Genomic DNA, 20,913 nt, shown 5'->3' with positions numbered 1-20,913 from the left:
TTGCGTTGCATAAATAAAAAATCCAAAAAAATGTCCTTTGTGTGCCTTCAAAGCGTAATGACGATTCTGCTAAAAACTAACATGTGGCGTTCCGGGCTTCCCTAAAGGCGAAAGAAGACACAATACTCATGCAGAATATATATTTTCAGCACAGAGGTGTCTGAGCTACTACAATGGCCCGAAGGCCAGTCCACCTAACAAGGTACAAGCAAGCTAATTCATTGTACAAAAGTGGCGCCTCACCAATACCGAGGGACAAACCACCATCGTGTTACAAATAAATATATCTAAACGTTAATTATGGAGGTTACTGTAATACGATAGTGGTTTATCCCTCGGTTCTGGTGAGGCGCCACTTTTGTACTTCGAATTAGCCCCCTTGTACCTCGCTGGGTGGGCTGGCCTTTTGAGCCATGCCAATAGCCCAGACACCTTCTCCGTGCTGAATATATATATTCTGCCCGAGTATTTTGTCTTCTTTCGTCTTCAGGGAGTCTCGGGACGCTACATTACCACTAAAGTAATCAAAAGAAATACTGCGGCAGTACGGCTTTTTGACTCCCTTTTTTATAAATTAAAGCTCACTAGCAAGTTACTTATAAATCTCAGTTAAAATCATATGCAATAATTTCCACAAGAAGCGTTTCAGTTTATTCATTTCTAGCCGCTTGATTCTTCGTTGTTACTTCAAGGCCGTTTGATGCAGTTGCAGCAGGAAATTCCTGATATTTTCCGTCAGGTTAAAAAAGGGGAGTACAAAGATGCCAAGCACACTTTGCAGAACTTGAAAGGAAGGGCCTTAGGCAATTTTCGCATAATGGGTCTGCATTTTTTTATTTTCCTCATTTTTGAGCGTAGAATCTGTCCTTGTTGAAGGCTATAAGTCTTCACGTGTGTTTAAATCTTTTTCTATTTTGGATCAGTCTGTTGAAGTTTGCACAAATTGCATTCATAACCTTTAGTGTGAGGATTTTAAGCGCAGCTTCTGCGATTTTCTCACAAAAATTGTTCTAAACTATCCATATCAATACATTAATTTTTACGAGGATTTTCTGGTAAATTTGCCTTGCCCCCTCACTCGTAGGATACATCATTTTCTGGATACATGTGCGCTAAGTCTGCGAAGCTCAAAGAAGCTTGGCTACGTCTTTTCAGGAAGGTAATACTTTAGACTTTGCACTGTCAATCTAGGTTATCACTCATTCAACAGTTGGAGAATCAAGTCCAGATATCTTTCAAATGTACGCGAAGCAGCTTTTTGATCAGTTGGCATCTAAACAAGCTCAATCTGTTACTAGTAGTCTGTGTTTATCATTAGCCACCATCGTTTCACATTCACCAACAGCGAAACATTTACGAGAACAGATTCTTGACTTTCTCAAAAATTTGTTATCAGAGCAACTTACACAGAATACAAAGAAGCCAGAATTCGTTGTTCTGTCGGCTGTTCTTTCTAGCATATCGAAAGTCATAAGTATTGATGGCAATGAACCCAAATATGATGGTAAGATGCCTCGCTACAGTAGTCACTCCGCCAGATGTGAAAAAGTTTTACAACTACTCACTCCAAATCCTCTTGGCGGATTTGGACAAAATTGGTCAGTACAGACCCATCAAAAGTGCCTGTAAGCTTCTGAGATCTTGTGCTAAACGTCTCAATATATGCGACTGGGACAGGATCAGGGTATGTTTAGATACATTTTTCGTGTTTTTTTAGCTTTTATGCAAAAAGAAGCATAAAAAAGGCAATGTTTTTACAGAAATAATCCCAAAAGAAATCGATATGATATTCGAAAACATTTTTCTAGCTTTAGATATTATTCCACTCTAAATATTTAAAAACACTTCGTATTTTAGCTTGCTTTGTCCTACCTCCAAACACTGGTCAACCATAAAAATTCAGCACTAGCCAAAGCCGCTCGGGGAGCATACATCGCGCTTTTGATGTGCTACCGAAATTTCGCTCTTACGGAATCCACCCCTGATGGTTCAGTGTCTTCTGTTCCAGGAAATGTAACAAACTACCTAATTAATCCCCCACCAAGCGATGTCATTACATCAAACCAACTGCCTTTCCGTCTGAAATGTCTGAGTATCTTAATGCCAGTGAGTTATAACGTCGAGAATTGTGACCCATTCATCCAGCGTCTTAAAACCATGTTTCATTCACACCAGGTTTATGAAAAGTGCCCGACTACCCAGGATTCGGCCCAAATTCTTTCCTACACAGTGAAGGAGATCGTCCATTTAGTCTCAGAAATTTCCGGTACCCCTATACCCCCAAAGGCTTACTGTCTTCCAGATTTAATTGAATCTACGGTTAATGTACTGACAATTCGTCCTTCAGCACAACTAATAGAGGCGTTATGGCGATCTCTGAAACTGGCGATAATCGCCTGCTTTGAGTCTTACCCTCGCCTATCCCAAAATGTCACCGAAAGCATTGCCCACTGCATTTTTAACGCATTCGAAATCCTTGCAAACGAAAAACATCTGGTTTCAGTGCTTAATGAGACTTGTGAGTTTTCTTATTTTATCTCTGATTTTTTGAGTCAGATTTATGTAAGCAACTCCTTGATCTCTCTTTTCTCCTAGTCTATCATGCCGTTCTCCAAACATGCTCCCATTCTCCATTCGACCTTGAGGATAGCGAATCAGGTGGCGAAAGTGAAGTGGAGGGAGAGGTTGTGGAGGAGGATTTGGATTCAGTCAGTCAACCGAGTGGTTCTTTCCAGACGAAAATAGCAATTCCGAGGCCTTCGTACCGGGAATATTTGCCGCTATGGCGAAATTTGCTAGGATTTCCTATGGGTCTAGTGAAGAAGGTACTTAGCCTACGTCCAATAGTTCATGATGCATTGGTAGCTACATCTTTCCTAGTCCGTCTATGCCAATTCGTATTTAAACTAGTGCTAAAAGCGACAGATTAGCTCTCCTACTGGGCGCCTGAGGGGATTGGACATTCTATACATAACGGCTCCGTGCGATTTCCACGAAACTTTAATTTAATGATTTTCCTGGATATATGTACACATACGTTTTAGGAGAGGTATGCTCGTAGCAACGTAAAATCAACACCCCTCATATTTCGACTCCTTCTGACATCTTCCCTGGCAATTTTGAAACGCCTCGACTTCTCCTATGCGGAGTGTAACACAGACACTGGTGAGGTGGAATCGCAGGTGGTTGTCAAAAACCCACAAGATGTTCTTCTGCTCTCAAATATGGCCGCATTTCTTGAGTGAGTTAGTCCAAGCAAATGGTAGCCTTGCAGCAAGCAGTAGTTAGGATAAAATTAATTCAAACATGTTTCTCTAGTCCTTATTTTCAGATGGTCTAGGTTTTTGCTAATAAATTTGTTATCCAGTCAATCGGACTTCGGTTGAACAAGTCAAAGCGGGATATCACGTCAAGAGTAGTCACCTCGGATCCCTATAGTTAAAACTAGAAGAGTCGAAACTGTTGGAAATTTATCTGACAACTTATCAAATCGATTTTTAACTAACGAAATCATTTGTTTTACTTTCTGTAAATATCGTGATGAAGAATTCACTTCACATCTCTTTTATATTTTTACCCATAGAAAAATAATGTGACACTTGAAATCACTGTCTGATTTTGCCGATTCTCCCCTGCTCCATATATTTTCCCAAATCTAAGATGATATCGTGTGTAGCTAGATGATTCCACTTCTCTAGTTTGTATCAATGTACTCAACTTGTCAAATCTTAGAGAAACCCATTTCTTACTGAACTTCCTAAGGTTTAACAGACGGCTGAAATAATTTTCCTATATTTTGTAGCTTATGGTTGATTCTCTTTCCCTACTTTTACTGTCTACATTTGGCTTGAGCACTCTTGAAAGATGCAGTTTCGCTTTTTTCAAAGGGACCATTTCATGACAGATTAAAAGTTTGCAAAATAGCCTTCATTGATATTAAATAGTTCAAAAATACTCCAATCGTGCAGTTTTATAAATTCTCTCTAATTTTGCGGATAGACAAGTTCTGCCGGATTGTTTGGTCGCCACCCACGATGCCATTGTGCCTTCGTTCCTGCAGACCTGCCTAGAACTCGTCGAAAAGTGAGTAGGGTCCATAAATTACATGTTTTTAAAATTAAGTGTTATCCGATGTGTGTCATATAAGCAACAAAGTCCATTTTTGTATAAATCAACTCTGAGACTACTTATGAGACACTTGAATCCGAGTGAAACCCGTTGTCCAAAATCGTTTGACAATAAAACAAGTAATCAAAAAGCTGCTTTATTTGGGGATTTTCAGCACATAGCTCCATAATCTAGGTTGCCACAACGTAAACAAATGCATTGAGATACATAACGAACATTTATTTCTATTTTGTTACCTAATGGTCACCTGATTCGCAAAGAGTGTATTGATAGAAACGGGTCAGAGGGCATAAAATGGTTTGAAGCAAAAATAGGTTGTTTACTACCTTGCCTAACCCAAACACCTTTCGCATAGCCGAAGTGCTGCTACTGAAGGATGCAATTGGATTTGCTTGCGACACACAATCTCCTATTACCGAATTCTTGATTCGACATATTGCACGAAATCTCCAAAAATCATTGTCGGCTATGGTCAAGATGCTACCAGCAGACCATTGCTATTCACATCACCTCACGTTCATTTGTCTCTCACGTCAAAGCACGCAGATTTGAGTGTACGAACAGGTACCTTGTGGGCTTCACCCTTTGTAGGTACCCTCTGCTTAGTGGTCTCTACCGTCTTCTAAAACTAGCCGTCCTATTGGCCAAGCAGTCCAACTTCTTCAAAGGTACGTCTGTTTTCGCTTTCAGCCTGCCTTACGGCAAACAACTGCCTGCCTTGCTACTAGTGATAAACCAAGTAACCCATTAATTTGTAAAGCAATCAATCATCAATCCACAATTCAAAATGCTCAACCTTATTATTGGTACCTTGATGATGACGTTAAGTCTTTTGTCTTTAAAAATTGGGGACAGGTGCAACGAAATTACTTTATTCAGTGACTTCGAAACACTTCCAACTGCTATCTTCCTATATTTTCAAATCAGTTCCAGACTTTTCTTTTTTTCATCCTTCGTGGTTGTGGTAGTAGCTAGACGCCCGGAGCGCTCTGCATCCGCCACACTAGTAGAACAGCCACGTTTGATCCCTCTGCTATGCGCCTTGACAACTGTAATTGCGAAATTAATTCTTCTACTAGTCATATGTGTCGAATAAAATGTTTGGTATCGCCTATTCACAAAAAGCAAACTTTGCGCTCCGTGAAAATTATGCATAACCCCCATTGACATCTCAGTCTTGGAGGAATAAGGCTTGTAGTAGAATATAGTCAGACAATCGAGCATAGGACACACTGTTGTGCGACCAATTTTTCATTTCCCTTTCAATCTCACCACTTCCGATGGGTTCATGGAAAAGCAGTGGTATTTTAAAGGTTTTGCAAACTCCCACTGTCGGCACTTTACTGCAATGCTGTCAACGTCTAGCGCCACAAGGCCGATAATGTGACACTACTGAACAGTCTTTTTTGACTAATCAAATGATGACATGAAGCCATTGAAATTATTTAGATGACAGATCTATTTGACCCCCGTCACGAAATACAGAACAATTCTGTTTATGCTTATTAGAGATAAATATGTTTTCTTGCCAGGAGGGGACTTTTGATGGCAACATTACGGGACATATTTTACTACATCTCCATGCTTTAGTCGGAAGAAATATGACTAGACAGCTGGAAGCTCAAAAATTTCGAATGAAAGTTAGCATAAATGAATTCAACAGAAATTCGCAATATAAGGCCGCAATCTCTAGTTCCCAGTCATGTGTGGTGAAATTGTCAAATTGTTACTTAAATAGCTATAAGTAGCATCATGAGTGGATGAAATTAAAATTTACTATCTGGATCATTTTCGGTACATTGTTCCTCATTAGCGATTTGGACCTGTAATTTGCCACTGTCAGCTACATGTTGTCGAATTAGAGCCCTTATACTTTTTTCTGGTTCTCTAATAGGTACCACTAATTGCTCCCATCTTTCTACGCGGATACATTTTATGATTCAACAAAAAATGCAAGTTACTACTAACGATACAATATTTTTAGTGACAAGCGGGACGTCGAAAATGCTAATTTGTAATTTGCCTCAACGCTACACATTTCATTCTTTGCACATGGAATCAACTATTGCATAGAATTTCAATTAATTTTTTGAAACAGAATGCAGCACCTCTCCCACCTTGACTCACCTGCGATCATTTGCAATCTCCCTGCTGGAGGCATTTCCACCGACAGGAGCTCTTTCCGCGGATGACCTCAGTACCGCTCGTTGTTCCTGCCTTCTCAGTTTGCCTCTCTCAGTCTTCACGTTGCACCCCGAAGGCAGGCTCTTTAGCCAATTTGCTTATATCATCGCCTCCATCTGTCAATTGGCCGGTTCGCAAGGTCATTGTGAGCACCTAGCAACCGCTGCCGCCTCCGCCGTTGAGTCCTGGTTGGATGGTTAGTCGTTGTGTCAAAATCACACGTATTATTGATCTGGTCTAAATATAGATTCTTTCCTTTCTCCTAATAGAGATCAAATCTAAATCCTCAACCTATCCAATGGCATTTGGGAGTCTTGTGCCAGCATTAGCTGGCCTACTAGAGATCCATCATGACAAACCAATCGCGAGCAAGGCGCCACCGCCTCTTATCGGTCAACGCTCACGGCGGTCTGATCATAGGGTGGGGATCCGTCCGACGCTAAGGGCAATCGCTGGACGACCAAATCGACTAAATTTTGATTCACCGCTCAGTAAGGCGCAAATGAAGATCATTGAAATTATTGGACAGAATGCGCAGCATTGGGAACTTCTCAATTTGGTTGGTTGCTACTTGTATTTTAATATAAATCATTTTAGGTGGAAACACCTAATGAAGATGGAACCATCTTTGGAAATATTCTACCTTCAGAAAAGGGTGTTTTTAATGATCTTACTTTGTGTTTACCTTTTCCGGATTTGCGGCCGTATATACGGCTTTCTGATGTACGATTGTTTGCACGACTCCTTCGTATCCTTCTCTGGAGGCCCAAGTCCACCACCAAATCAACCAATCAGAGTACTTTTATCTTTGCTTTTTAATTTGCCCCTAGTCAATACCAGTGTTTCTCGTCAAGCAAGAGTGTCTGCAGCCGAATATTTGCACGAGTATATTGTTTTTGGACTCATCAAACAGCGTGAAATAGCCCCGGATCCCAGCGATCCAATCGGGGAGAGTGACTCTGCTTACTGGTCTCTCCTCTTTCATGTGACATTCATTCTGGGAGCTGACACTGATCAAGTAAACTAACACACATAAATTGATTTTTTCCTAGCTAATTTGCCGTCTCTTCCGATGCCTCGCATTTCAATTGGTTCATTGGTATGCGGGCTATCGAATGGCAGGCCTGTGTGAAGCTAAACTTCTGCAGAAAGTGATTCTACGTATTTTATGTCTTGCTCCACCCGAAGATGATATTTGTGGCTTTATCGACTCACGGTGGCCACTTTCTGGTAGGGCAACTGCGTTGTTCCACCCATTCCCGCTCTAGAATTAGTCCAAACAAGACGCACGAAGCTGGCCTCTGCGTGTCTTCAAGATTTCTTCAAGTGGATGAGCTCTGAAACCACTGGCAATAAGAGACGTCCTGCCTCTATCGGCGATCAAACATTTGAGGATCTACTCAGGCTAAATTTGAAAGGTCTGTGTCAAGATGGAGCTGCAGCTCAAGTTTTCACCAACACAATAGCCAATCTCCTAAGGTGGGGCGGATGGTAGTCATTCAAAATCTTGTTTTTTAGTGCCCGACCAGAAATGGCCTTTCAGCATGTCTATCTCCTTATCGACGCCTTCAAGCGATCCCTTTTATCAGGTTGGCTATGAGGTCTTTTCTTACTGTTACCTAGCACCGGGTCAAGGTCCCGTCGCTGCTGCTTTAAAACGAGCAGTCGGATTGCTCACTGAATTAATGAAAAAATCGCCAGAAGGCTTGATCTATGACGACTGCGTAACCCCTGAAAAACAGCCTCGTTTGACACGAACTGTCAAAACCAACCCCATGGCAGAATCGCTTAAACCAACATCCTGGGAAACAGCTTCCGTTCCCTCTTGCCTGAAATCCCTTCTACTGGCTTGTCGTGACCCTCTCAACGGAAAGTTGTTCCAGGAACTCGTGGAGCAAATCGTCTCATCGTCTAGTTTACGACTCATTCGAAAAGTACTTCCTGACACGGCTTCCCTCATATCAACGTATGGCTACTAATTTATTTTAAATCGACGTAATGTTCTATTTTTTCCAGTTTTGAATGGAAATTGGATTCATCGAGTGGGTTTACCTGTTGTCTCAATAACTACGCTTGGCTACTTTCCGCCAATCTTATAACCAACACGGCCTTTTTTGAAGCAATTCAACTTCCTGAAAGCCGTATTATCGCATTTCTGAAGCGCTACTGTGGAGCAGAAGAGAAGTAAACCTTTTAATTTTCTTATCCTACTTTCTAAAGCATGGCTCCAGATGAATCAACCGCAGTTATAAAGTTCTTGCTCGCGATTCTCCATTCAAAGCCACGAGTGGACTTGAGTAGTGTGTTTTCTGAAAATCACACCGTATGGAATTTTCTTGGTCGTAGCCTCTTAAAGCCTACAACTATGGAAATCGAACCAGCTGATAAGGTGCTGTGTCGATTCGGTTTAATAATCACTTATAGGCCGTCGAGGTGTTAAGAATGCTGCCTAAAACGTGTCTCACCTGGACCATGGCTTCAATGTCCCAATTACATAAGCTGCATAGGTTTGTCGATTTCCTGAAACCTTCATTTAAAATCAGACTTTTTGAGGAAAGCGGTGAGTTTGCTTTAACAGATCAGGGGCAGATTGCTGATCTCACAGAAATCCTTTCAAACATACCACTACTTCTAATCACCGTCAAGAAGGATCTCGGTCTTCGTGAATTGTTTTCTGACTACATATCTCTGAAAGTGTGCCAACACATAGTCGACACGTTTAAAGAGGCAAGATGACCTTTCCACCGATCACTGCTTATTCTTTAGAGCACACTGGGCTCATCAGACAAACTGGCCAAAATTGCCCAAGTTGCATTCGCTATTGCATCATGTCTCAACTATCAAGTAAGTACTTGTTAAAAAAGGGTAATATTACCCGCATTGCAGATTGTCTTTGATGCAGAAGTGCTTTTAAAGGCAATTGACCAATCAGACGAGTGTTTGATCTACCCAGTCAATCTTCTAACCATTCTGGGATTAAGTGAAGAAGATGTCGTACAATTAGATGCTCCAAATGCAATCATGTCTATCCTACTCAAATCCCTGGGCATGTATTCAAAAGATCCGAATAAGTAAGTAGATTGGATCACTGTAATTGCATCTTCACCATCTAACTTCTCAACATATTCTTTTAGAATGCGAACAAACCAGTTGTGTGATGGGATTGCTAATGTATGGTGCCAACGTATAGAGCCCTTTTTAAAAGACAACAATTTTGGGAGGGAGGTCTGTGTTGACCTTCTCGAAGCTGTTATCTCTCTTTCTCAAGTTGTGAGTTTTGAATCCATTCAGTTGCGTACCCCGACCGTGTCTTGTTGGTACACGGTGGTCATTTTTGTGCACCAAACAATAAGGAACTACTTCCACGTTCCCATTAGTAGCAAGCTTTTGATTACTGTTAAATACCAATGTTATCTTGTTAACGATAATTATCAAAGGTAGGTAATGAGGACTGGCTATAAGCAATAATTTATCGCATCAGCAGAATTTCGAAATGGTTTATTTTCTCTCCAACTCTACTTCACCTTTGTCTACTACTGTGGTCGCCTTTTCCTTTCCAGTGAAAGCATAATGTGGATTTCTGCACTGATGTTGCTTATCACTTGTCAAAAAACATCTACAAGCAAATACTATGTGACATTCGACTCATGTACCATCAAATGGGACGAATTTTTAACTATTTCATTCTTTTATAGAGAGATCTCAATCTTATTTTATCGGAAGAATATGTTCCAGATTTTTTGGTACTATCATCCATAGTATTACAGTTTATTAAATTGACGACAATTAAGAAAGTGTTTGCAGTCAACGAATCGTCACTGCTATAATATCACTTCTCCAAGTATAATTTGCAATATTTTCTCAACCTAACCATAAGGAGTCCTTTTTCCTATTACAGGAGCTTGATCGAAATACTTTCGTGACGACCTACTTGAACCTTCTCAAAACGGAGACGCTAAAAAATTCCGCCAAAGTAAAAATCTATAAACTATTTGAAATAATTTTTTAACTTATTTCTCGTCGTTTATTTTATTTTCTTCTTGCCACAGGTAAAACTTCTTGATATGTTGGCCTTCTTCCTTCAACCGGAAATCACTCCCATCACACTTGAATTGAGAAGTGAACATCGCACCGAGATTGTTGAAGCTGTTAAGCTTCTTCTTGCCTCAAATCTTCCCCTAGATCCGCAGGAGCTTGCGCGCTCTTCCACAAAACTGAGTGAATGTGGGACCCTTTTGAGATCAGTGAGTTTGGCTCGTTAGACGTTGATTGATGTGCGTCCATCCTCGTGGAAGCTACGTTATTTCATAACTTTGGACACACATTCTTCTTCATACACTCATTACGAATAATCTGTAACAAAGGGGTTTTCTCACAAATTTTCAATTTACTCATTTTAGGTGGAGAGAGTTTTCGATTAAGGTAAAAGTGATAGTACAAGAAAGCAGAAGCAAATTGTTTAAAAAGGTTGATGAATTTCCGCCGTTCATTTAATAAGACCTGATCGCCTCTCCTCCTGTGAACTGGTTACATTTTCCGGCTCACTTGTTACGTTTTGCTACTACTTATGTGGGACATATAAGTAGTTGATTTCAATGATATTTTGCAATTGGAAACGGTTGATACGGTAGATACTTTAATGGCCAAACGGATGATTGCATACTACTTCGTAACAATAAGGGGGCATAAATACTAGCTGGCTTTTAAAATGATCAGGTTTCCACCTCTGTTCATCTTAAACCTGTCTGTTATGTTATGAAAGCCACAAAAAAGTGTTCGTGGATCTACTATTTCTCTGAAAGCATATATAGGGCGTAAATGAATCTGCTTGAAACTGCATCTACTTTTTTGACTCAATGTACTTTATCGCCTTCTCTTGTAACCGATATTTAGGTTCTTTCCCTTCTAAAAACAGTCAGCTGCCCTGAAGCTATCCAGATTCTCACGATGACATTCTGTCGTTATGATGAGCACTTCATGGACGAAGATTTGGATGAAGCTCTACAGTGTGCGATGAAACGGTAAGTAGTAGCACCACTTATCGTGGTTGACGAGGTGTATTGCCTTCCAGAATATGGGCGCGGCCTCTAGTCCAAGAGCGACTGTTGACTTCAGCCCTGGAGGTCTTTGAACAGGCTGTCATCTCCGCGCATCCATCAAGCGCCTTCATCAATCTCTGGCATCGCTATTTTCGCAAGTTCATTCAACCACTTTTCCTTTACGTGGGTCCAGTTGCTCTGGAACATGTGGGTGCGCGAAACATCGTCAAATGGACCCAGAATCTGGAGATCGGAGTGCAAAGAGATGAGTTGACAGTGGCACATTGGATGTGGAGGCTTTTAAACTGTAGTGCTACCTTTTATCTCCTTGTCGTGCTATACAACCGCCTTCCTAAGACCTGCCTCCATGGAACAAGTGGTGGTGGTGTTGGATCCATCCTAAAGGTCTTTCTTGGACCGATGATATTAGATCCTCTTCAGAAGGTGCAGATAAAGGGAAAGGAACTGACCGCCATGCTGATAGGGTAGGTAATTGAATTTGTTCTATTTGCCTACAAAATTGCGCCTAATCCCAGTTAATGAAAATAAATAAATGCCCCATGACAAAAAATAGTGTTATCCGGGATCCCGATTGACTTTATCAAGCTGTTTGCCTACCATTCACATTTATACTCAATTGGAATGCCCTCTTTTCTCCTGCTTAAGTTCAATCAAAGTGATGAAAATGCAATGCTTGATGCTTTTATATGCACTTCAGGAAGGCTTACGCAATCCTCAAAGATGCACTTGAACCACCACCCAACGCCTCATTGACCCATGACCTTGAAGCCACTGCCTCGATTTTAAGACGTGCTCTATGGTCTGCCAGTCTGGCATGTCTTGTCGCCACCTTGAGTGCCACTCAAACTCAGGAGAAGACCTACAACTACGTACTCGCTTGTGATCCCCTCTCACGCTTCCTTCCCACAGACAAAAACCTCAACTTTCCTAGGCAAGTGAGTTACTGCCACTTCTTTCTTTCCTGTTCTACTCTCTAGTTATTAGCCAATAAGTCACCATGTAAATTAAACCGCAATTTTTTTTTCAAAGAGATCAGGCAAGTACCGATCGGCGTTCATCGAATTGCGGGAGGAATTCTGGTTGCCATCGCAACGAGAACCCTACCTACGGCTCCAGGCAAATGAATCTATTGAAAAGAGAGGCGCGTTTGGTGGAGTTCCGAATCGTGGTGACCTTCTACAGGGAAGTAGTTTTTCCGTGGAGATTAATCGATTCATACGAACTTCGGGAACTCAGGTAATTTCGACACTTGAAGTGTAATCTCTCATTTCGAATTTTACCCTGTAATGAACAAGAAGAATGTCTACTATCATTATTCAAGGCCAGAATTTAGTTGAAAACCCCTTTAAAAAAGCATTAAATTCCCCAGCTTAGGAGAAGTTAGTATCGGTATTTGATGGATAATTTTATTGAACCCACTCAGATTATAAGGGGATCAAATTTTCTGGCCGAATTCAAGAAGCCAATTAGTCCAAGTAAAGGGTCTATATCACCTTCATCTTCTACCGCCTCTGCCGACTTCACTCAAGACGAGGATGTAGAGGCAGTCCAAGTTAATTTGGAAGTCGATTGTCTCAACACAACTTCCGTGATGGTGTGCTTCGTGGGACTGCTGAAACACATGCACCGTCTGGGTTTCCTAAAGGTTGGTGACAAGTCACCTTATCTGGCATTCGCTAATGCATGCTCAATAAATGTTTCCTTTGAAAAATCTATTTAGTCCGAGAACTCCAACGACATGCCTGCTATTCTGCGATTTCTCTACGAGCACTTCAACTTAAGTCGTTCCAACAACAACGTGCGCGCATTTGTGGTCAAGGTGATCATCAATTGCACCGAGGTAATTCGGGGAGAGCATAGCATGAAATATACGGGTCCTGGAAACAGACGTTATGAATGTAGGCAGTGTCTACTGATATAACTAGGTTGCGGCTGCCGACTTTTTGTCCGCCCAGTGCTTTCAATTGTGGGTTTGAGAAATTTCGTCGCCGCGGTTGTAGATTTGATTTTGCGTTTATCCTCCCAACTCAAAGTATGGCAAAAGACAAAACCCTCGTCTGTTTTCTCTGATCGAATGCCAACAATAAGTACCATAGAAGAAAATTGCACAATCTTCAAACTGGAAGGTAGGAATGCCCTAGTCAGTGTGTCACTTTTTACCCATGTCATGTAAGCGCGTTCAAGATCGTTCGAGGAATCACAATAAATGGAGTTATAGAAAGTGAAATCCTAATTGACAATTTTATCAGAGGCACTGTGGTATTTGGAGTCCTCCTGACGACTGGTTTCTTGTTAGGGTGCCCGTATTCTGTGAAACCACAGAAATACAAACCGCGGAGACCGAAGATTCCGCAAAGCTAAACATACAGTTTAGCAAACACCAGTTTACTAAAGTACAGTAAACCAAGACCATGACTTTGCAAGTAGGACTTGTTTACAGTCACGATAATGTTTTGAAATTCACCAGAAAACTTGTGGCCACACAGGAGATTTAATTATAGATTATTCAAAATTAAGTACTTCCTATTTGTTTATAAGAATGAGAATTTATTTGGCATTCTTACAGGAAGACCACTGGAGTTTTAAATGCAATGAGAAACTAGTCAGAGAAGATTGTATTAGAAGTTGCGTTTTCCTCTATTTTTACATCATTAGGGAACTATACGCGGTAACTTATCTCCTATTGCGATTAGTAGATACGACGAGAATACAAATGCTGAAAAAACCAGTTAATTTTCTGGTAAATTAATAATTTTTCTATCATGAACCTAAACTCATTTGACTGATCAACGAACTGAAATTGATTACTTGATATTCCTTTTATGGGTTGAACACAATTTTTGAATTAACTAAAAATGAATAAAAAGTAGTTATTTAACAAGATTTCTAAATGATTAAGCTTTGATTGTGTCTTAAGTGATGCAGTTTAATACCCTATATATATGTCCATTTCAGGTATTCAAGCCGTTCGCCAAACTCTGGCTTCCAGTTCTTATCAATTATGCCTCCTCGGGCGTAGAAGCTCTAGTCGATTCCTGCGGCTTGTCCTCTCTCGGCATCGATCTCTGTCTCCTTCTCGGTGAATGGGGTGTCTCCAGTGATGCTTTACCCTCCACTGAGGTTGAGAAATCTGCAGCTAGATCTCTTCTTGCATGCCTGTTGAAAAGGACGTGGATTTCGTCTACCACCGAAGCCGGCGAGGACCACACCTCCAGTATTCCCGAAGGTGTTGCTTCAGCGCTGAAAAACAACCTTGAGTTGTTTCGTCTTTTGGCTGAGTCCTGGCTTCCTACAGGCGTAGCAATCCCATATAAGTGAGGGCGTTGGTTTGCTCAGATTTTGGTTTCGAATGAGTGTGCTTGGCGATCTTTCACTTTTTGATTTAACTGGTGGCCATCACCGTTTAATGTGACTCAAGGATGGTTGCAAAATCGTTTGACATTGTTTTACGAACTGAACGTATGTCTATCCCGCTTTGTTGAAGTATCCTTAAGTATGGATGATTGTTAGCCATCAAGTCCTTCCTCTATCGTCTGTAGAACCTTTTTTGATTGCCAAATTCTTTAATCTAGAGAAAATCAGCTTTAAGATTGTTACACCATATTGATTTGATACATTCTTTGTTGGTAATATTTGACTACGTAGACTCTTCAGGCTCTGCAGTTCGCCCTTCCACCAGGCGTTATGGCCCTCCGGATATGCCCATAGCTGCCCGACCCAGATATCCTTCATCACTAAATCTTCCTCCCTATTAATATGGCTTATTTTGGTGTCGTAGAAGACTTGAGACACTACAATCCATCCGATTTCTAAGATAGCACCATAAAGTCTTTGAAAAGTCGGTATATAATTTAAGCACTTGGAAGGAAATACTCTCCATTCTTTTGTCATAAAATGGAGAATCAAGCCTTACCCGAAGTTTTCTACTCCTTTTAATCCCTCTTTAAATCCTTTAATGTCACTTCAGATAAATACTTTGCAAATTTGTCTTCCAGGCGTCGACACCCACGGAAATGTAAGCTCAAAGCAGTGCAGAAGGTTTTTCAATTCCTTAAAAATTGTCTTATTACTTTATTCCAAGCCAATGCTTGTGCACGCGCCCGAGTTGTCTCGATTCTACTGAGGCCATTAAGTCGATAATCGATAGTCGACAGATAATCAATAGACTCCAGGGCAGATGTCTTTATCGACTAACGTGGGTGAGTCAACACGGGCATGTGGCGCGCCTGTGCAAGCCAGGCAACTGAAAAGCGGAGACTACCTATGCACGCGTCTGAGCCCGAGTGGGATTTCAGCTACGCGTAGTCGCAGTAACTAATTGACCCTGGCCTTTGTCTTCAAAGAGTTATAAGGACATTTAGGTCACATCTCTGCTTGATATGAGCCAATCAGGAGGGATTGAGCTAGAGCACAACCATCTAGAATGTTTGCAGATTGGGAGTGGATGGGAAATTTTTTGGGAGTTATAGGAAACCTCATCACGGTTGCCTCTGTCAAAGTAAAGACGAGGTATCAGCAGTCACTTTTCCTCACCTAAAAACCATGGAAACTTTTAGGTAAAAATCATAACCGACACTTTTTTGAAAAATCGACTTAAACCCAATAATGGATGTGCTTATTTTTTCAATTTAGAGAGCTGCTATTTGAGCTTCAAGGCCACGAAGACTACAAACGGACGACATTTCGTTTTCACCTATTCAAAATAATCCTTTCTTCGTGCAACAGTTTCTCTCCCGAGACTGATAATCTCCCTCTCTCTCAGTAAGTAGAATTCTGGTTTTGGTTTTCGCTAACGCTTCTCTCAGATTTATCAACGTCCTCCTCAAATATGTGCATCAAAGTCAGAAGACCCTCCTCACAGTTGTCTGGGAGTGCGCTGGCCTTCTCGCCTCCAAATTCACCTCACTTTGCTCCAATTCTCAAGACGGAAGTGAAAACTTTCTAAAAAGTCGTGGATGGCATATTCTTCCCCTCTCTCACCTCCCAACTGACCTTCACCCTCTCGTAACTGAACTGTGGTCAAGCGTGAATGACTTGAACATAGCCCAACGGCGCAAGCGACCTTCGGAGGGCCCAATCACAAGCACAATTGAGGCCGCCTGCGCCGCCGCATCCCATTGGCCCGTGCTTGCTGTGCATCTGACTAACACCCTTCTTGGAATGGGAATCCCAGAAAGCATTGAACCGGCTACATTCTCGCACTGTTTACTAATGTTTGGCAAGTTGATGGAAGACTTCAAGGGGTCTAAGCATGCTTTTCACCTTGAACAGACGGCTAAGATAGAAATATTTCAGAATATGGTGAATTCAAATGTCATGGAATTGATTAAATGGGGGTGAATATAACTTTTGTCATAAACATCCTTTCCATGAACACTAAGATGATTTTAAAATGCATAATTTGGTCATTTTCTTAGAACGGAAATTGTACTTTTCAACGGGACTATGCTGATACTGCGAATGATTCAGTTTGCGCTAGTTGCATCTCAAGGAGATAAAGACTTCAGCGCTGAAATGCCTCAGCATTTAATTCTTCGGCTGTTACAAACACTATTATCTACTCTCACGCGACCAAATTCTACACCCAACTCGCGTCGTGTAGCCTACAGGGCATTCGTTGAAGCACGACAGGGTGCCAGTGAAGCGGGGGATACGGAAATCGAGGTAGGACTTTTCAGCAAAAGTGATGCCATTTCTTCGGTTGAAATGAAGTAAATTGAAGGGGAAATTTGTGAGATGCTAACCTTTAGAAGCATTAAATTTATTGGTCGAATAAATGGCACTATGTTCATGAATTTTTTAATCGACTGAAATGCGCTGGTCCATTGTTCTCTCTGTGTTTGATGTATTCATGCGGTCATCCGTCTATTTATCAAACCAAATCTGCTCTAATTAAGCATCTCTGCTTGGTATATCAAACCTTCTATTTGTTATTTCCTAATCAAACAATTTATACATGTTCAATCTACGAACCCGTGATACCTTCATTCGTCCACTCTTTATCCACCTATCTATCCGTCTGTCTGTCTTTCTGTCAGTCTGCTCATTCATGCATATATGCCTCTGTATCGTAGCTGGTGCTCAGTTGTACTATTAAATTTATTTTAGGTGGATCAGGCAGGCTCCCCTTATCTTGAATTTTAGGTATTCTCACAGGCAAGCCCTGGGACATGCGGCGAAAACTATGAGACCTTGTTTTGTCTCGTGAAAATAGGCATAGAACAGTAGACTGGCTAACCAGTTGTCACTACTTTTGAAACGCAGGTTTTCTTGCGCACTTCCGAGTGAAAAACATCATTTGAAATGAAATATATGCACTAAGCAGGCATTGCCTGCTGGGGATGAAGTGGTGGGTACCTCAGAAGTATGCAGCGCACAGTGTCCGTTTCTCTAACCAACGTAACAGCACAAGCGCCGAGATCATGTCTCAACGCAAGTGAGTCAGTGATCAAACAACCTACAATAAGTGGTGAAAGAAGAAAAGAACTAAATAATAGCGGACTTGTGTTAAGATATAAAATCATCTCTAAGCCTGGAGGAGGAGCCTTTCATAGATTTTTCTTCTAAAAAGCACACCAAAATAAACTAGAACGGTTACGCTGCGCTACCCCTTTTCTCTTTCAGAAGGTCTGTAATCTTGGTCTATCCTACGGACTCTGTGCGGAGGATAATCAACAACTTCGTCACCAATTGCGAAAACACATTTCCCAACACTGCCTCGACTCGCCCCTTCTGGGTGGCTCTCCCTCTCTCTCTCGCTGTCTTACGGTCCTCCAGTTGCTAAGCAGCAGCCGTCATGCTGACACAGTCGATCAGGCTCTGATAGGAGGGATTGGACAGCATCTTGTGTCCACCATCCTAGAGGTGGTTCTGGAACCGGCTATTAAGTCGGCAGAGTTTCGTCATCCTTTTCGACAGAATCCTCTCGATCCACATTGTTCTTTCAAGGAAGCAAGGCATGTTTGACTTTATCTAGCGTCTTGCTTATATTTAAGGCAACAAAGCATGAAGTTAGTCCTGGACATTTATGCGAGACAACTTTATGGGTTTTGTTCACTTTGTCTTTGTTTGTAAATGATGAAAATGAAAGGCTACGTAACTACTCCTCCTCAGCAGACTGGCTCTTTATGTTTTGCAAGGTGTTTATTTACAAAATGTATGGTGGTAAAGTATGTAATATGTCAAGAAACCGACGATTTTTGTGAGTAGGAGGTAAAAACTCGTTTCTATCAACACGTTTGTTCGGTATGGGCGTAAAGTTATTTCTCGCAGGATGTCAAAATATGTACGGAAAGCTTCGAAGGTAGTCATGTTCGTGCAATGGAGTCAAGGTGTCCCCTACGTCTAGACATCTGCAACTGCAGTCATAAGGAACAGGAAAGAACTCTGAAAAGAGGTTGCATGAAAGCCGGGTGGTATTTTTAGATCTGCAGAAGCTTTGTTTCGTGGCAGCAGTGAGTTTGATCAAGGAGTGGAGAGAGGAACATAATCGCAGACGTCCGGGGTATAGTTAACGGATTTCTGCTACCATTATGTAGAATTTAATTATTTGCTGGCTGGAAGGAAAAATGTTAACTAAAAGTCTGGATTTTTACGGTTTCTTTTGAAAGGACTAGCACTAGAGTGTAAAATCCCCTGCAGCATCTCTTGTATTGAGGGATTTTCAAATGCAGTTTTTAAGCTTTGTGAGCTCTTAAAGTGAAACTTTGTTGATATTTTTTGGCTTTTTGACTTAAAATCAAGACTCTGATTACGAAGCAAAAAATGCAATAACAAAGAACATTCATCACTGGTTCAAAACCTTTTCGCAAAGACATGAATATCCTAAAGGCTTGGGCAAATAAATTGTTGTAAATGGGATGGACTACCTTCGAAAATAGGTTTTTACTAATACACTGAAGTATAACTCTTTATTTAAGCAGTCACAATTCATTTAAGAGTCTGTTTGAAAGTTCCCTTCGGAAATGAGAGTTTAATTTATCTGTTCGTAGATTATTTGACCGGCACACACGTGCTTTTATGCCCAAAAGTTAAGGGAAATTCTCCTTTGAGTAAAATCATTCATACTTTGACACCAGTTTCACTCGAACGTCCATCTCCACTTCTCGATTCATGCTGGATCCAGTTGTGCTGAGTGGAACCCAACAACTGCTGCGGAGCCAAACACAAGCCGTGGATGCCGGCTATGCCACCCTGGCTCTTCCAGAAGGAAGTGCTACAGAGATCCAGCTAATGGAAACACAGGAAATGCCTTCCACCTCCGCCTTCGCACAAGTCAGCCCAATGGTCACGGATTCGAGGCCCTCTGGGAAGTCATTATTTGTCTCTTCAAACAGCACTCAAATACGTCAAAGGAACAAGTTGCCGAGCTTTAAAAATGTAGGTTTTTATGCGTATGGACTGGGTGCAGAGAAGAATTTGGGATATGCGAGTGTAAGGTAGAATGAAAGTGGTAAATTCTCCGGCTGGTTTTGAACCATATATGTTCATGACACCATGAAAAATTGTTTAGTGGATTAACATCGGGTTTGATCGAATCTGAGTCGAATTTTTGGTCTTGCAGCAGAATAGGTCATTTTGGACCTCCGTTCCCATTGTTGATTTCAGGTTTTTTTTCAAAAATTAAAGAAGTTATATGCCATTTTAACCTTGGAATAGCACAATATAACCGTGGCGTGAGATTAAATTGATGGGACTGCGGATGATATGACTTGAACCATATGCAAGCTATAGCACATAAGACTCGAATTACCCTGTAGTAATTAAATATCATCACATCACGAAGACCCTGCTCCCCTACGACTGCCACCTTCAACAACCTCTGTTGTAGTGCTTCTATGTTGGCCACAGCGGAGGTGATCAAACGTTTTGGAATAAGGTGCGTGGCTGCAAATGTTGAACAATAAATCTGTGTCACAGTAGAAATGGCTCATATTTTAATGCGATCCATTATGCACCTCTACCTCTGGTGGGCAGGTTGCATTGGAAATGTGCATATCCCATTTGCCTTCGTCCACTTCGATCTTACAACATTATAAAGACTCAGACACAAAGGACTAACTTTTGAGACGGGTTCTAACCGGAGAGCTGGCTTTTTTGTGGCATTGCTTTTTCTGTGTTGAGTCAAACACCCTTCGGAGGTTCTTAAATAGTCTTTACCTTTGAAGACAACTCCTTCTCGAACATTCAAGGAGGCTATTTTTGTTTTACTAACAGAATAAACAAAAAATCATTGAGGTTTGCGTAACTATTTCCGCTTCCTTACGCGTCGGTAATGGCAGCTTTTTTGTTATGAGCAATATACAAGGGAGGAGTACCCCGAATCTTGTGACGAAATTTAGCTTTATAGTGTGACAGGTTGACGTCATTTCTTTTATATTGCGATTACAACTTTGGCATTCAAGATATTACATTAGCTTCGATTTGAAACACTAGAAAATGGTCTTCAGCAAAGTAATTTGCAATTTTTCTTCAATTATACTATGCGTGAAAGCACTCTGCAGATTAATGCGTTAAGTAGCTATTGAATTTACCGAACTGC

General features: G+C 41.2%; 1 protein-coding gene across 1 annotated transcript in view; it reads left to right on the top strand. All coding sequences in view use genetic code 11, as the record gives it.

The window, feature by feature from the left end:
- Positions 1-1,480: 1,480 nt before the first annotated feature.
- The window catches only part of EGR_06214 (DNA-dependent protein kinase catalytic subunit), a gene marked incomplete at both ends in the record, with an annotated part of 30,574 nt that continues 11,141 nt past the window's right edge, over positions 1,481-20,913 (top strand). Inside the window, 35 exons of the mRNA XM_024495463.1 lie at positions 1,481-1,684; positions 1,858-2,106; positions 2,176-2,518; positions 2,596-2,825; positions 3,045-3,241; positions 4,000-4,083; positions 4,720-4,796; positions 6,227-6,508; positions 6,582-6,871; positions 6,910-7,108; positions 7,143-7,330; positions 7,365-7,542; positions 7,581-7,791; positions 7,831-7,901; positions 7,936-8,278; positions 8,329-8,496; positions 8,533-8,701; positions 8,737-9,006; positions 9,079-9,156; positions 9,199-9,383; positions 9,447-9,582; positions 10,211-10,285; positions 10,362-10,556; positions 11,206-11,333; positions 11,384-11,836; positions 12,070-12,307; positions 12,402-12,608; positions 12,796-13,017; positions 13,093-13,212; positions 14,328-14,686; positions 16,005-16,133; positions 16,178-16,708; positions 16,790-17,036; positions 17,997-18,259; positions 19,451-19,751. Coding sequence (XP_024350094.1) covers positions 1,481-1,684; positions 1,858-2,106; positions 2,176-2,518; positions 2,596-2,825; positions 3,045-3,241; positions 4,000-4,083; positions 4,720-4,796; positions 6,227-6,508; positions 6,582-6,871; positions 6,910-7,108; positions 7,143-7,330; positions 7,365-7,542; positions 7,581-7,791; positions 7,831-7,901; positions 7,936-8,278; positions 8,329-8,496; positions 8,533-8,701; positions 8,737-9,006; positions 9,079-9,156; positions 9,199-9,383; positions 9,447-9,582; positions 10,211-10,285; positions 10,362-10,556; positions 11,206-11,333; positions 11,384-11,836; positions 12,070-12,307; positions 12,402-12,608; positions 12,796-13,017; positions 13,093-13,212; positions 14,328-14,686; positions 16,005-16,133; positions 16,178-16,708; positions 16,790-17,036; positions 17,997-18,259; positions 19,451-19,751 — 7,620 coding nt within the window. The remainder of the gene's footprint in view (positions 1,685-1,857; positions 2,107-2,175; positions 2,519-2,595; positions 2,826-3,044; positions 3,242-3,999; positions 4,084-4,719; positions 4,797-6,226; positions 6,509-6,581; positions 6,872-6,909; positions 7,109-7,142; positions 7,331-7,364; positions 7,543-7,580; positions 7,792-7,830; positions 7,902-7,935; positions 8,279-8,328; positions 8,497-8,532; positions 8,702-8,736; positions 9,007-9,078; positions 9,157-9,198; positions 9,384-9,446; positions 9,583-10,210; positions 10,286-10,361; positions 10,557-11,205; positions 11,334-11,383; positions 11,837-12,069; positions 12,308-12,401; positions 12,609-12,795; positions 13,018-13,092; positions 13,213-14,327; positions 14,687-16,004; positions 16,134-16,177; positions 16,709-16,789; positions 17,037-17,996; positions 18,260-19,450; positions 19,752-20,913) is intronic.

Source organism: Echinococcus granulosus (assembly GCF_000524195.1).
Source record: "Echinococcus granulosus chromosome Unknown EG_S00053, whole genome shotgun sequence".
Classification (NCBI taxonomy): domain Eukaryota; kingdom Metazoa; phylum Platyhelminthes; class Cestoda; order Cyclophyllidea; family Taeniidae; genus Echinococcus; species Echinococcus granulosus.
This window is presented reverse-complemented; position numbering and strand designations above follow the sequence as displayed.